The 16,975-nt window shown below is 38.5% G+C and overlaps 1 protein-coding gene across 3 annotated transcripts in view; it reads left to right on the top strand.

The window, feature by feature from the left end:
- The first annotated feature begins 5,450 nt into the window (after positions 1-5,450).
- The window catches only part of RXFP1 (relaxin/insulin-like family peptide receptor 1), a 91,036-nt gene continuing 79,511 nt past the window's right edge, over positions 5,451-16,975 (top strand). The window contains exon 1 of one of the 3 annotated variants that reach the window (XM_014535010.1): positions 5,451-5,584. Coding sequence is in view for 1 of the 3 variants with exons in the window: in XM_014535008.1 (XP_014390494.1) it covers positions 5,470-5,584 (115 nt within the window). In the remaining 2 variants the exon portion in view is untranslated. The remainder of the gene's footprint in view (positions 5,585-16,975) is intronic. The other 2 variants (XM_014535009.1, XM_014535008.1) reach the window with 2 other exon arrangements.

The following is a 16,975-nucleotide window of genomic DNA, read 5'->3' as shown; positions in this document are numbered from 1 at the left end:
TCTAGCTGCACTGTTCAAAATCATGGCTACTGTGCACTTGAAAGTGGCTCACCCAAACTGAGATGTGCTGCCTGTGTAAAATACATACCAGATTTCAAAGACAGTAAAAAAAAAGGATTAAATGTCTCCATTAATAATTTTTAGATTTAGGGATATGTTAAGTTAAATAAAACATATTATTAAAATTAATTTTACCTGTTCTTTTTTTTTTTTTTTACTTTTATAATGTGGCTGCTAGAAAATTTTAAATTGCATGTGTGGCTTACATTGTATTTCTTTTGGACATCCCTGTTCTTAAGTCTAAGTGTGTTCATGATTAAGACAGTGTTTCTCCTGGGAATGGCTTGTGTTTGCGTGCCTTTCTAGTCATAGACCATAATAGCTGACTTGCCCCTGTTACACAACAGCCTCATCTCCCTAAGCCTCTGCTCTTTCTCTTTTGCGCCACATGATCATGAGACTAATCTTTTTTTAAATATATTTTTCTTGATTTCAGAGAGGAAGGGAGAGAGAAAGATAGAAACACCAATGATGAGAGAGAATCATTGATTGGCTGCCTCGATTGAGCCTGCAACCCAGGCATGTGCCCTGACTGGGAACTGAATTGTGACCTCCTGGTTCAGAGGTTGATGCTCAACCACTGGCCAAGCAAGACTAGTCTTTTTTATTAGTCTCCTTTTGATTATATCAACTCCTTGCTCAGAAATTAATATCTACTTTTACATATAAGTTAACCAACCTACTGTTTGATACTCTTCAACAACTGATTACTCGTAGCTCTCCATTAACATTTATTTTTTACTTTCTGACCTGGACTCATTCAGACCTCCTATTTTGACATGCTTATCTTTGGCACTCACTTGTTTTTAAAGTGCAGTGTTGTTTCTATTACTTTCTATCAACCCATGACCTTCTCTGTCTTTCACACTCTCTACATAGATTTTCTCCTCTGAAAAAATCTTCCATAGTTTGACCCCACCCAGTATTCTGTACCAGTCTCCTTGATGGCCTCTCCTATCTCCTTTATTACATTTTGTTCATGGAATGAATTTGCATTCATTGAGAGATTTCATTAAAACACACTTTAAGTAATTCATATGCATGCATTTTGTCTCCAAACTAATTTATAAATTACTTTGAAACAGAGTATTATATTGTATAAAATGACAGCACTATAATGCACCTGGAAGATCAACTATTTGTTTTACAAGTGAGGCATCTGAGAACCAAAGCATGTAAGTGACTTATCAGAGGTAATATGTATAATCAGTGGCAAAACTAGGACTGGAATTCTCCATCGTCTACTGCTTTGACTGGCAAAAGCCACCTTTACCATTCTAATTTATTCTTCCTTCCAGTATGTAGGAGATGTCCCTTGCATAAGTCAGGAAGTCTCAAGTGAGCCATGAAGGGGCACAGGCTGCAGTCTGATAGTGCCTAAAGGGGAGAACACTGAGAGTATTAGGCTAGGGCTACGAGCACTAAATTTCCTGCAGGATTGAACCCGTGGGGTGAAGAGCAAGCTAAATCATAGGCAAGTGGGCTGGGGTTACAGGCAAGGCTCCTAGCACAACAGGGGAGCAGAAGTGTCCTCCAGACGTCTGAGGGAACTGAAGCCTAACTATAATGACTGAGCATGCACAGTGAGTCGTGGGAAAAGAAGGAAGATGGCTCCTCAGAGAGCACACGGTTGGTGACATGAAACAGCAAGTTTAGTTTCCAGATCCCATCCACGGCTCAGTCACTGACTATATTACTCCTTTTACAGGGTCGGTCTTGAACTAGGGAGACTCTATCTAGATAGAATGAGCCTGAAACTTGAATGTCTTTAATTAGAGGGTTTGAGGAAACCGAGTAAAGCAATGTTAATAGTACTAAGCTCTGCACAGTTTGCACTAACAAATGCAGTCAACTGGCTTTACTGCATAACATGATAGATAGATAGATAGATAGATAGATAGATAGATAGATAGATAGATAGATAGTTAGATGGAGATAGATGAGAGAGAGAGAATTGAACTTATTAACTCTGTCCTTAATTTCACACAGTGAATTTTGCAGAGGATCACAATTCTGTTATGTCTATTATATCCCTCAAAGGCAACACATGTATCCCCGTGGGACTTGGTTCAACATTTTCTGCTAAAATTATATAATAACTCTGTTCACTTCTACCTAGGGCAAAATTGTTTAGATTTTGTATGAAATATCTTTTGAAATACCTGTACTTATTCATTTCAGAATTGTTTAATTAATGCTAAGTTGAGACAACAAAGCATCATCTTTCGGTGTGACTTAGAGATGATAGGTATCTCTAGAGTGTTGCCTGACTGACAGCTGTCAATTAGAAATGGGTCTATAGGATGACTAGTTTGACAGCATGCATTTTAGCTCTTAAATTGCTCTGATTCTTAATTTATGAATTGGTTTAATTTATTAATATCTCTACATTATGAGACTTTACATTATGAAAACCTCTTTCACTGTGGTTTTCCCAGGTCTACAATCAAACAACCATTTAATAAAATGGCTGTTTCTACTGTTGAAAATAATGGTTGCAAATAGGTTCAGAAGCATGAACAAACACCCATATTTTAAAATATGATACTGAAGAGCATAGTAATATTTTTCAGTGGTAATTGGATGGAAAAAAACACAAGATTAGAAATTTGAATCTAGGTAATACAGACAGGTTAATATTTGTCTGGTTTGACTCACTAGATTTTTCTGAGAAATAATTTTCAAATAGAAGGTTTTGTTATTATTTAGAGCAGTGATTCCCAAAGTGGGCGCTACCGCCCCCTGGTAGGCCCTGCAGCGACCCAGGGGGGCGGTGATGGCCACAGGTGCATTTGGGGGCGATGAGTAACTGCTATTACAATTAAAAAAAATTAATTTCCAGGGGCTGAGTAATATTTTTTCTGGAAAGGGGGCAGTAGGCCAAATAAGTTTGGGAACCACTGATTTAGAGCTTCAACAAGGTTTTAGAAGGGATTCCAAGATAAGAAAGGGGAGCCGCAAGGGGCTCAGCCAAACAGGGGCAATGACATCACAGATTCTATCAGGCCCAGAGAGCAAGTTTACAATTGAACAGTGTGGGCAGGAAGAGAAGGCTAGGAACATGCACCATCTGATTGTTTTAAAAACGAATGTATCACTTCAAACTCCAGAGCAAAAAAAATGAGAAAACACTTTAATTCAAATTTAGGTGAGAAGAATTCTATTTTAATTATCTGCTAAAAATCAATACTTAAACATTGTACAGGGAAGTCTTTCATTAGCAGTTATTCTCAATTGGGAGCAAGTTTGGCCCCCAGGGGACATTTATCAAAATCTATAGACATTTTTTTAATTGCCACAAGTAGGGAGTGCTGTCGACATCTAGTGGATAGAGTCCAGAGGTGCTGGTAAATATCTTTTAATGCAAAGGACAGCACCTCACAATAAAAAAAATCCTCTTATAACTATTTTTGATGTCAGATGGGTACTGGACATATCAGGATTATCACTTCAGAAGTTATATAAGTGTTTAATCACTATGTTGTACATCTGAAACTAATATTATATGTCAACTGTAATTGAAAAATAAAAATTATTTTTTAAAAATCCTCTTGTCCAACCAGTGTACCTGCTGTGATTTATAGCAGTGGTACTGTACATTCACTCCTGGGTGTCTTCCACCAATATAACTAAATGAAACTAATATTCCAGGCTTACTGTACTTGCCAAAAATAAGTGGTATCCTTAAAAAATTAAAATCTAAAGTTGTTCCTTTAAATAAATATTTAGATTTTAGCAAAATCTAATACAATCTGAGTGAAATGAGAAATTATTTTGAAGTTTCACATTGATAATTTAATATTAAAAATACATTGCATGTATATAATGTTAAAGAGCCCTGCCTGGCTACTGGACCACTAATTGTATATATCTGTGATATCAGCTCAGGCAACATGTTCAAAACTAGCAAATTAGCATCAGTATTTCTTTGAAAACTCTCTCTCAATAGCCTACTTTATGCCAGACAATTCCCAAAGCAAGTTCCTCAGCTTTACTATTGAGAAGCTTCTTAAGTGTCTCCCCCCAGATATTGCCCTTGACACGTCCCAAGTATCTTTCCAGGAAACCCTGTTCCTAAATTAAACAGTAACGAACCACTTAAAATGTTTCAAGTATTATTATAAATAAGAAACACTTAATGAACGCTTATTATAAACATCAAATGAACATTTAAACTCAGCTAACCATAAACATTTCTGCCAAAAAACAACAGTATCATCATGAAATAAATCTGCTGATCAATGAATAAGAACTTATGGAGATTCCTATATATCATTTCTGTATCATTACTATTAATTACTTCCACAGGGTGGGAAAGTCGTGTTAATATAAACTTTAAGCCACCAATAAGCTTCTGAGGTTGAAGTCAATGATATAAGGATATGTCATTTGAATAGATTCTACTTGAAGAGTGGTTAGGAGACATTAACCTCACAAACAGATCTCTCAAGATAAGAATGATGTGCCTTAGTTAAAAGAAAATGCATTCCATGGAAATGCTATTTGCACTCCATGCTCTTTTACCTGCTGATAAAAATAATGAGAAACCATCATCCTATGAATGGCTGCCCTTTACTAATCACCTGTGATATGCGAGGACCTTTGCCAGGCATTCAGTATGCACTGGGCTGATGCACACAGCTACCTGTCTGGAGAGGTAGTTCCCTCCAGAACGCCAGCGCTCAGCTGCCTCTGTGTAACAGGCTATGATTCAAACCCAGGAAGGCTTTCCCCACAACCCATGACAGGTCGTGGTCTCCACTTGCAGTAAAACTCACGAGCCCAAGGAAATTTAAGATTTCCTTTTTATTCCTTTGTACTTTATTCAAACAATATCTTACCACTCAAATGTCTAAACTCAGACAGATCATAGAAGAATGACGTAGTTACACTTTAATTCTTACCGTTTGTTACTTCCACAAAGGCATTTTGCCCTGATTTTTGTTGTTCTGTTTTTTTCCTAGTTTCAACTCATGAGGGGGCAGAGGGGGGTGCGGTAGATTTTGTTTGTTTGTTTGTAATATATCACCAGCTCAATTTCTTTCTTGTGGTGTGACTTTGATCAGTTCGGACATTTGTCAGGGTTTGTGCACACCCTCATTTGTATATGTCGCAGACATGGAAACAAGATGTTTAGCATCAAGAAGAGCCTGTATGTTCTGTCTGAAACTTTTCCTCGCTGCTCAGCTTTGTCAGTGTTCGTGTGGGTGTGTGGGGCGTATGTGTAAAAAGGATATTAAGACTTTTAGAGAGGACGGTAAGAAGAAGAGATTCGGGGGGAGAGGGGGGAGAAGAAAAGAAGAGGGAATGGAAAGAGAGAGGGAGAGGAAATGAGAGAGAAAGGAAAGAGGACTGCTTTATAGCTGCTAAGATTGCAGACAGAAATAGCACACAACCACCGTGAGCTGTATGCGACTCAGAAACCAAGACGAAATTGTATTCACTTTTCATAATCAGTTGCTCAGAAAGGAAGAGATGACATCTGGTCCTGTCTTCTTCTACATCTTGATTTTTGGAAAATATTGTAAGTATGCTCAGGATTGAATTTCTATTCCTTAGTGTTTTATGAAATTATCACAAGTACAAGTGTGTGTTGCTTACGTTTCTGCTTTTAAGATGACAATGCTTTTTCTGACGAAATTGTAATCTCACCTCAGAATTATTCTTCTTAATACATGTCTGGTATTTCTATTAAAAACTGGAACATATTGTCGGTCAGTAGTTAGGCAAGACTAGCAAGCATAGAAACCTATGCTTCATAGCAACCAATTTGTCTAACTGGTATTAACAATATTTTATAAGTAATTTTGTAATATTTCAAGAGGAGTAGTCCTTAAAGAGATTGAGTTCAAGGAATATGCCCATTGAAACATCCCGGAAAGTCTTTACATGTGTTCCAGTTTCTGTGTTGTTTTAACGTTTCCTCTCCTAGTCCTTTGTGATTTGATATCATAGATGTGCCTCCTCAAAGGGAAATGCATTCAGAAAACTTTTTTAGTTCTCAGGTTCCTCGCTGTTCCTTTAAAAGAAAAATAAGGGAAAGCGCAGAGCCATGAAAGGCACAGACACACGAGGGGTCCCAGTGGACATTTGACTTTTGGTTTAGTGACAGTTTTTGCTGTCTCTCCGTGTGCTGTAGTTTATTTTTCAGAATAATTTTCTTTCATCAAGGGAAAGAGTCGTTCTGCATTAAAGCCTAGTTAAATTACATTATGTAAGTAGAAATCAAGTGTTTTTGTTTCGTGCGTAATAAATTATGACAAAGTCAAAGTGAATCAGAAAGAAAACTTTCTGGGTACCTTTAATACCTTATGATGCTGGAAATGATTAAGCTTTAACAAATTGAGAATTCCCAAGCATGTTTCTATTCCTCGATCTCTTAAAAGTTTGTTTACACGAAGATATTCTATTGAGGAATAGCTCAGAGTACATTTCAATCCAAACTCTCCCATGTGCCACACCACAGTGATGTTTTTCCTGTCTTTCCTTCTCGCCTTCTGAACTCTGGTATATCTCACTGTAATGGTCAAAGGTGAGAGCATCAAAGTAAAAATAAAAAATTACTCAGAATCCTGGAGAAGCGTTCCAGCTCCTCGCTGTCTCCATATGTTATCTTGATTACTGACATTCCCATTTTTTTAACTGGGAGGAGGGGAGGGGTGAAATTGCAAACCCCCACCAGAAATTGAATGTTTCTAATTATAATGCAAGTGCTTAAGCTATCAGAGTTTTTGAGATTTGCCACCAACTTCCTCATTAATCAATAATGTATTCTGCCATCTCCTATTCCATTTCAATAAAATGAATAGATCACAGAAGCCAATGGAGTACTTCCAAAATACGCATGAGAAATTCAAGGGTATGTATGTAAAAGATGCTCAGGGCAAGTTGAGAAGTAACTTTGGCTAATGTGCTACCATCATTTCAGGTTGTAAAAAAGGTTCTATGCTTACATGTTGTCTTTTGTTAATAAAAATTTATTTTGATGACCAGAAATAGAAAATGGTTGTTAGGAGGTTGGGGGCTAAGTAGAGGTGGGCAAAGAGGGGTAGGGGAAAGGGGAATGGAAGGTTGGCCCCAGGTGCTGGGGAATGGAGGTTGGCCCCAGGTGCTGGGGAATGGAGGTTGGCCCCAGGTGCTGCTGGCCCTGGAGGGACCGGGACCGCAGGAGGTTGGCTCCAGATTTTGCTTGGGGCAATGGACGCATGATACAGTGTGCACATGATGTTTTGTTGAGTTCTACCCTTGAAACCTGTGTGGTTTTGCAAACCAATGTCATCCCAATAAATTTAATTAATTTTTTTAAAAAAGAAAAAAGGATACTAAGGAACAAACATAATTAAAGAATTAAATGTATCAGATTAGATCCTGGACCAGGAAAAAAATAAAAGGGTTTTTGTTCTTTTGCTATAAAGGAAGGGGGGGCGAAAATAGTTAATAATGATGATGATAATGTTAAAACCTTCCACCTTTTAAAATTTAAGTACTTTTGATTTACGATGTTTTTATAATGCAATGTGAGTACTTGAGAGCTCCATGTTCTCATCCTTTTATGCCTTCCATGGAGAATGAGGGCATAAACATCTGATGCCCAGTTTGGCAAGCAAGATTCCTGGCTATATTAGTGTCAACTGAGTAGGTGGAGTGGAGGGGCATTTAACCACAAAATAGCAACCCACACCCATGATTCACCATTTAATTTATCTCATCACCCAACACCACCTAAGAGAAGATTTCTTACACATATAGCAAAAGAAATCAACAGTGACAAAAGAAAAGTCTTAAATCTCTGTAATCCCATGATTGTTGTTGTAATTATGTTTATTTATTTGTTTTTTAATCCACTTTCCTGTTGCCTAGGAACAGTTGTCATGGAAGACAGCTGACCTAAGGTGCTGATCTTTGACAACGACTTACCCACTCTGAGCCTTATTTTGTAAAATGGCAGTAAAATCTTTTACCCTATCTACCTCCTAGATCTCCTATCTTTAGTTTTTTATTACATAAATTACCTCCCTGAATCTTCAAAATGACTCGATTATATAGATACAATTAAGCACAGGAGGGAGACAAGCCCAAGGACATTCGGCTCAAGCCAATAAATGCCAAGATTTGAATGCTTTCAAAGTCCATGTTTTTCCCCCGAGACCATGAACATTCTCAGTAGAAATAATGTGTATAATAGGGCTTTAAAAACAGAAAGCCCTTTATAGACTTGAGCAATTATTCGTAGCCCTTTTAACAAAATGTGTATAATAGGGCTTTAAAAACAGAAAGCCCTTTTAACCGAAACTACTTATTGGATGCCAGTTACTCTAATAAGCAGTAGGACCAAGGGGTGATCACTGAAGGGGGAGAGTGGAGAAGACAGAATATTAATCTAGGATTCCCAAACAGTGAGACAAGCGCACACCAAGAGTAGCAACATTAAGAGTCAGAAAAGGTTTCCTTTAAACCTTGAGGATTTTTCATTCTTAAAAAATTCCTCTATAGCCTAGTTAGCTGTATTGTGCCAATGTTAATTTCCAGATTTGAAAATATACCAAGGCTGCGTAAGATTTTACCATTAGGAGAAGCTGGGAGAAGGGTTAAGGAACCTCTCTGAACTATTTTTGCAACTTTTTAGGAGCCTGTAATACTGCAAAGTTCAAAGTTCAAAAGCAATCCCCAGAAAGTCATATCACAAGTCCTTATCAGCAATTGCTTTGCTTATTATTAAACAGCATCATTCAGCAAAAGCAATCATTTTATTAAATACTTTGGATAGGAAAGGAGCAAGTGAGGAAACAGGACATAAAAGGGGCTCAAATATTAACTGAACCCACTTTAATATTGGGCCAAGGACTGGGTAAGGTCCTCGATTTTCGTTTCCAAGTGGATACTTATAAGACCATCTGGTCTTTGCCTTGGGTCCTGGCACTGGCATGTCTCCTAGTAATTCTCTTCTTTAACCATGAAAAAGGGGAGGGAAGAGTCTTTCCAGAACAGTCCACTAGTACATGAAAAACAGAACATTCATACATGGAAAAGTAGAATACTGATGTATTTGCCCACCTCCAAAACATAGAAGAATAAACTTTTCAGAAGTATCTACTATTTCACCTCATATTTGTAAAGGTTGCTAACAATTTTGTATTATTCTTATATGAATATAGTGTCAAATTTTTAAGTTTCAAATAGAAAATTAACAAGTCTGTGCCTCATCATCATCATTCATATAAAGGAAAACAAGTTATCACATTTGTGAACTAAACAGTTTCACAAGCATAATTTCACACATTAGGACAAACTTGTTAAAGTGAAATGCCTAGAGTTGGGTATTCTAGTTAGATTTAATTTTTGTCTGAATAAAAATGTAAGCATGTATATAATTTTGATTTCAAGCCCTCTGATTGTGGTTATGGGTGTGGTTGGGTTGTTGTTTTTTCCGTGTTTTTTGTTTTGTTTTGTTTTTGTTCTTTTTTGGGTGTGGTTGTTTTGATATCTACCTTTTATTGATTACTTTCCACAGACCATGAACTGTGCTAAATGCCTTCCAACTGTTATCTGGTTTTATACCTATAACAACCCTAAGAGAATTCTCACTTTACAAAATAGGAAACAGAAATAAAAATATTAAATAGCATACCTGGCATCGCCCCCTAGTAAGTGTTGCAAAAAAGATTTCAGTCCAAGTCTGTGTCTTTGAAAGTCCTATGCTAGTAAAACATGACTTGGTTCTAATACTTTCTAAAGCTATAATAACTTATAATTAAAAGGGACCTGGACAGTTCTCCTGATCTAGCACATTGGTCTTTGGACAAGTTAGATATTTCTCCATTTTAATGATTGCATGATAAAGAAATATTGGCCAGCCCCAGGTCACAGAATTGGTAAATCCAAACAAAAACAGTTTCTACAACCTTAGAGTGAGGCCCTCCCCAACCCAGGGAAGACTGAGAAATCCATGTTTGGTGTTTATGAACCTCCTCCTATGAGCTAGTACCATCTGCTTTATATACATTTTTCAGTGCACACCAATAACTGATGAATTAGAATACACATGTAAATAATTTGAATGTATAGAAAACTAGACTCAATATGTTCTGACCTCAGGATTTTGTTTAGAAAGCGTATTTGTTTGCAGCACATGACACAGAACTATAGACGTAGGAAGTACCAATAAATATGGACTTAATTCCTGTGCTAGCTTACCTCTCCTTCCTCTTGGATATCCTCTTCTCTAATTATCTTCACAACCCCAGTAGCTGTATTTCCTGTCTTACACATAGTGATCCAATACTCTCTCATCTTCAATTCTGCACCTTCACCCATCACCCGGATTGGAATGACAAGAGTCCATTACTGAAACCAAATGCTCTTTTCCTTATTTGGAGATAAGCGGGGACAAGTTGTGAATATTTCAAATTTAGGTTTTGTTCTCTATCACATCAAAGATAACGGTTGAGTGGGGGAAAAGGACCATTTAAAGTGAGGTCTCCTGCTATCTGGGTTAGAATTGGTATTATCCTATTAAGTAGTTGTATAATATTTTAGATATTTGATTTTTTTGTTACATAGATTTATTGTATAATTTTTAAAAATATATTTTTATTGATTTCAGAAAGGAAGGGAGAGGGAGAGAGAGATAGAAACATCAGTAATGAGAGAGAATCATTGATTGACTGCCTCCTGCATGCCACACACTGGGGATCGAGCCTGCAACCTGGACATGTGCCCCTGACCCTTCAGTCCATAGGCAGACACTCTATCTCCACTGAGCCAAACCAGCTAGGGCCATTGTATAATTATTTAAATACTATCTAAATTAACTAGGGTCACTATATTTCTTAAATCTTCCAAAATAATGAATTTGTCTTTTAAAAATAATCAGTGCTTTCAAAGAATGCCTATAAATTATTCTTTGTGATGGGAAGTTTGGGGCTCTTTCACTGGCTGCTTTAGGCCACATAAAACCCTTGCCTCTAGTCATTGTGCCAGATCCTCTCTCCATCTCTCTCTCCCCATGATTCTCCCTCACCTTCCCCTCCTATATTGCTCTAGGTCTAGGAAGTCAAGTTTTCATTCCATAATGAAGAACAACACAGCTCTCTCTGCTTAGCCCCTGTCTCCAAACTCAATTCAAGGTCTACCTTTAGTCAGGTGCTCACTTGAACCAAAATATCAGCCATGTGATTAGCTACAAAAAAAAGACAGCAGAGAATCTTACATTATATATTCTTTAATGTAAGATTCACCCTTTTAAAAATATATATACTTTTATTGATTTCAGAGAAGGAGAGGGAGAGGGAGTGGGAGAGGGAGAGATAGAAGCATCAATAAGAGAGAATCATTGATCAGCTGCCTCCTGCACACCCCCACTGGGGATTGAGCCCACAACCCAGGCATGTGCCCTGACCAGGAATCGAACCTCCCAGTTCATAAGTCAACGGTCAACCACTGAGCCACACTGGCTGGGCAGATCCATCCTTTTTTTTAAAAGGCAGTTGAGAGTTTAAATACCTTTTTTGTTTTTGTTAGGGGGTTGAGTGCCCACTTGAACAGAGAGGCCATACAATTATATAACCTATTTGATTAAAACATCTGGTTGTGCTATTGTTTCCCAATAGTCTTTTCTCTTGACTATTATCTAATTCATTTAAACAAAAATAATACAAAGAGTTTTTTCTGCCTCCAGCACTCTAAGTCTCAAGTGAATTGCTATCTAGTTAGACAGTTTCCTCTTATGTCTCTCAAGTACTTTTTAAGTTTCACAAAATTAGACATTTTTTTAGTTCAAAGGAAACTTAAAGCTTATAGAGTACAATCCCCTCACTTTTACATAAGAATAAACTGAGGTTGTATAGCTGTGTTCCCTTTTGATTTCAGCTCTATTATCCTTTACTCACTTTTAAAACTGAGTCTCCAAATTTCATATGTAGGATAAGAAGGGCAGGAAATATCAGAAGGGTAAAACATCATCTAAAAATAGAAAGGACCTAGACTAAGGTAACAAAAGTAAATGTATTGCCCTGGCCAGTGTGGCTCAGTTGGTTGGCATCATCCAGTGCACTGGTACCAGTGTGGCTCAGTTGGTTGGGCATCATCCAGTGCACTGGTGCTGGTTGGATTCCCATTCAGGGCACATCCTTGGTAGGGGGCATGTAGGAGGCAGCTGATGGATATTCCACTCTCATTTTGATGTTTCTCTTACTTTTTCCCTGTCCCACCCCCTCTCTAAAAATAATAATTACTTACTAAAAATATTTTAAAATAAATTTATTATCCACCAAAATCCTAGCTTCATAGATTAAGACTTTGCCAACATACTAAACTAGCATGATTATTTTTCATATACCTGCCTGGTAGGTAACCATTTTAAATCATTCTCATAATCAAGGAGATAATGGTCAGAGGAAAGAAGGGTTCTGACTATATCTTCCCAAGTCCATGCTTACAGTCAGGCCCAAAGAGACTGTAATGAAAGGGGCTTATGAAATTCTCAGAGAAGATTAAGATCAGTGGATGTTTTCACTATCTCCCCACCCTCTCCCTCTCCAGCCCATGCTCCTATGCTATTCCCTGGACAACCAAACGGTCTTTAAAGATACAGGCCTTTTCCATCACAGCCACGTGGATCATTAATCTGCCCTTCTCTCTAAGATGAGAGGGTCCTTGTGTGCTGAAGGTTGAAAATGAGACTGAGCATTGCTATACAGGTGTCCAGTGAAGCTACAGTGGAAGACGCTTTGCCAGTTTTTCAGGAGCAATTTGTAGCCGATCAGAAACTCTGCTTCTAGTGTCAAGACAGATGCTTTCTCTTCTGTAGATACCTCCCAAAATAGCTTGGGCACCAAACACCTAGGTGCTTAACCTCACCCATAACCCATCCCTCCCCAGCACCTCCCCCAAAGAATACCACTTCTGTCTTGCTGCCTACACTGAGGCTGGTGCCAGAGAGACGAGGCACAGCTGAGACTGTCCACATTGAGTAGAGTCACCTTAAACTTGCTCTTTTCCTCCTTCTCTCCACTTCAGCACACACACACCTCCCTGAGATGCAGTGGCATGCTTTCCAACTTCATGGCGATGGAGAGGACACTTAGAGAAGCAACACAATGCATCTTTGCTCTTGGGGAAAGCTACCCAAAGGCGTTAACAGTTCATGATTTGGTAGCGAATAAATCCCACAGCAGTAGTAAGCTATCCAGTACCATGCCAGTCTGATTTCCTATTTACCCTATGGGATGAGGCTGTCTTTGAATTTTTGTTCCAGGCATTGAGATGAAGTGAGTATGTGAAAGGTATAGCCTCCCTGGCCACCATCTCACCTCCTTTTAATCCTGCTATGTGCTGTTTCTCCTCCTTTTCATCTCTCCCACATATAGACGGTTTAGTGCCAAGTGAAACCTCCTGTCCTTTTCCCAGAAAAATGTCCTTTCCTGGCCTCCCGTGACCCAGGTATTAATTTGCAATTCTAATGAACCAGTCTTTCTTTCTCCCCAGCACTTAATTTCTCCTTTTTTTATCTTAACCATTCTCTCTATTCCTCAGTCTCACCACATGTCCTGACAAAATACACACAAAGAGAAACTCTCCTCTCCTGGTCCCAAAACTTGCAGCCAGAATTCTTCTTTCTACCCACCCCTTTTCCCTGATATTCCCTCCTCATGAATTAGAACTTTCACAGAGCTAGTTAGCTGTTTAACATACTACATGCAGATTGCACGTACACACCCACTGTGTGGGTACCTGGATCCATGGGCTAGTTTTTGCAGTAATGAGTAAGATGGTTCCAACATCTCACAGGGTAAGGAAACTAGGAACCTGCATGTTTTTGTGGCCATTTAAACAGATAAATATTACTTTACAGACTTGAAATAGAAATGTTATAGGTTAAGCCTGTCCTGTGTTGCTCAGTGGTTGAGCATCGGCCCATGCACCAAGAGGTCACGGGTTCGATTCCTTCTCAGGGCACATGCCCGGGTTGCAGGCTCACTGTTGATGTTTCTCTCTCATCGATGTTTCTATCTCTCTCTCCCTCCCTTTCTCTCTCTAAAAAACACATAAAAAGATATTTTTTAAAAATGTTATAAGTTAAGACATGCAAATAAACATGAATATTTTTTAATTAAAAAATATTGGTTTTAGAGAGAGGAAGGGAGAGAGAGATGTGAGAGAGAAACATAGATTAGTTGCCTTTCACACATGTCTGACTGGGGAGTGAACCCCACAACCTGGCTATATGTCCTGACCAGGAATCAAACCTACCACCTTTTGGTGTAAGGGATGACGCTCCAGCCAATTGAGCCACACCAGCCAGTGCATGAATCAATAAATTTTGAAGAAAATATATAAATGTGTGTGCCTGGATCTGCTGAGAGAAATCAGATTAGCTGTCCCATAAAGCTTTCTTGAAAGCTCTTATCCAGGGCCCCTGTTGCAAGAATAAATTAGTGACAAAATGGATTAAGTTCCCAGATACATCAGACACTGGGTTCTGAAATAGAACACTATTCAGGCTGCCATTCTGTTCGCTCACAAAACCTCTGATTCTTATCTTGCTTTACATCCTCCTCTCTCATATTCTTTGGCTCATCCCAGCCTTTTGATATTTTAATAGGGTTTTCCCAGAGCCAGTTAGAAATGTTTGACTCATTTTCAATAGTCCAGAAGATGTACCATTTTCACTTTCCTAGTTGGATCTGATTTGTTGGAAACTGCAAAACTGCTTCATGATTTATAAATGTTTCTACTTTCTCACACATTTCAAACTTAGACAAGAAGACGTCATCAATCAAACTTTCTGTTAGGCTCTCTTAACCTCCATTTAACCTCCCTCTTTGTGTTAAGATCAAGAGAGGTGGCTGGTTTGGTTAGTTAAATTTAGCTTTTTATTTTTGCTCTTCTGATTGCAGTCCTTACCCTGATCTTTTAGCTGACAGCACGATTTACGCTCCCTGGAAAGAAGGATTATGTTTGTTTGTTAAAATTCGATAACTTTTCTCAGCAGTTGAGCATTTATCCCCAGTGTTGACCTGAAATAATGTGGCAAATCATTTGTCTGTCAAATCCATTTTAATGCCAAAAAATCTATACTAATCTTTTTGTACTGCTACTGAGTCTTAGGCATATTTTTTCAAAGTTTCTAAGCAAGTATATATAGCAGGCTCAATATTATTTTCATCATTCAGTATAGTCATTACCTTAGGAGGGGCTGCACAAAAAAAATTAAATAGATTTATTCCCTTCCTTCTAAGTGTTCACAATCTAAGGTGGATAGATATGAATAGACACTGGCTATAATTATTAAATTAAAATGTAAACAGAACCCTGGCCAGTATTGCTAAGTGGTTAGAGCATTGGCCCACACACCAAAGAGTCTTGTGTTCCATTCCCCATCAAGGGCATGTACCTGGGTTGCAGTTTCTAGCCCCAGCTCTGTCGGGGCACATGCAGGAGGCAACCAATTGATGTGTTCTGCATTCTGCCCCCACTTCCTCTCTTCCACTCTCTCTAAAAATCAATGGAAAAAATAGACTTGCGTGAAGATTAACACACACACACAAAAAAAATAGAATAAAATGTGAACAGATAATTCAAAGCCAAACATTTTATCGTTATTATATCTCCTCAACATTCTGCCTATGGCGCAGTTACAATGAATGCCTAAATAGATCAGTGAAGGAAGAAGAACGAATGTGGCAGTGCTCAAGAAGAATGGAACTTAACAAGGCAGTGTGTTGTGGAGGAATCAAAGAAAGAATGGTGCTAAATAGTGTTGGATAAAAATAGTGTTTGCAGACAGAGAGCAAGCCTTCAGAGATAAAAGAAAAATTCGGTGAGATCAGCAGCGGCCTGAAATATAGAGGCAGGGCAAGAAACAGGCAAAGGCGTCTGTGTGCTCTGGTGATGACCTCAGTGAAACCCTTAGAAAGCCGTCATATGCAGCCCAGGCCCAGAATGGGTTTGCATTTAAAGAAATGCATCTAGAACAAGAGGATTCACCTTTACCTGTGCCCCTGAAAAGATTTAAAGAATAATCCATTATAAATGATCCACGCAAGCCTTATTGAAGTTCCACATCCTCTCCTCTTCTCAATCCTTCTCCCATCCCCAGGAGCCTTTGAGACTCTTCTCTCTTTGATCCAAGGCTGTGTGGACGCGGTATTGCCTCTCGTTTCCCCACCACTCAGCCCTCGCTCCTGATGCACTTCGGACCCCGCACGCCCCTTGCCCCACAGTCTTCTTGGGCACAAGGTTTATTTTCTATTCTGACTGATTTTGTCAGGAGCATTCATCTCTCAATTTTTTGTCTTTTTTTTTCCTCAGAAAGCACTGAGTCTGGGAGGATTTCAGAGGAGAAAGTTAAAAAGGCAATGCCAGCATTCTCTGTCATGAAATTTGAGAGTGGAGGGAAATGTTATAAACTCTTACACACACACACACACACACACACACTTTAATAGTTCTGCCCCATCATTGATATTAAGAAAGTCACAGCCAGATACAATACATAGTAAAAAAAAAAAAAATTCATATTTTTAGGAAACATTTCAGATGTGCAGAAATGAAATTTTATGTTTCTATGACTTAACTTGGAGCTCATGACTTCTACATAAAATGATATGTTTAATTTGCTTGGCTTAAAAATCAGACACTTTTTTTAATAATGCAACTTAAATCATTTAAGAATTCTTACTTACTTCACCCTTTTCCTCTCCTTTCCAATAGAATCTAGTTTCAGGGGCAGCTTCTGGACTATCAGAGTGGAGGGCATCTAGGGAGATGAACATCTAATTCTGTGAGATTTCACTCATTCGGCCAGATGTTGGCTCAGCACCTACCAAAGCTTGCAAACACTTTCATATTCTTCAGGTACCAGGGCCAGATAGATAATCCAGATGCTTCTCACCCACACAACACCGTTTCACGT

Source organism: Myotis brandtii, unplaced genomic scaffold (genome assembly GCF_000412655.1).
Source record: "Myotis brandtii unplaced genomic scaffold, ASM41265v1 scaffold136, whole genome shotgun sequence".
Classification (NCBI taxonomy): domain Eukaryota; kingdom Metazoa; phylum Chordata; class Mammalia; order Chiroptera; family Vespertilionidae; genus Myotis; species Myotis brandtii.
This window is presented reverse-complemented; position numbering and strand designations above follow the sequence as displayed.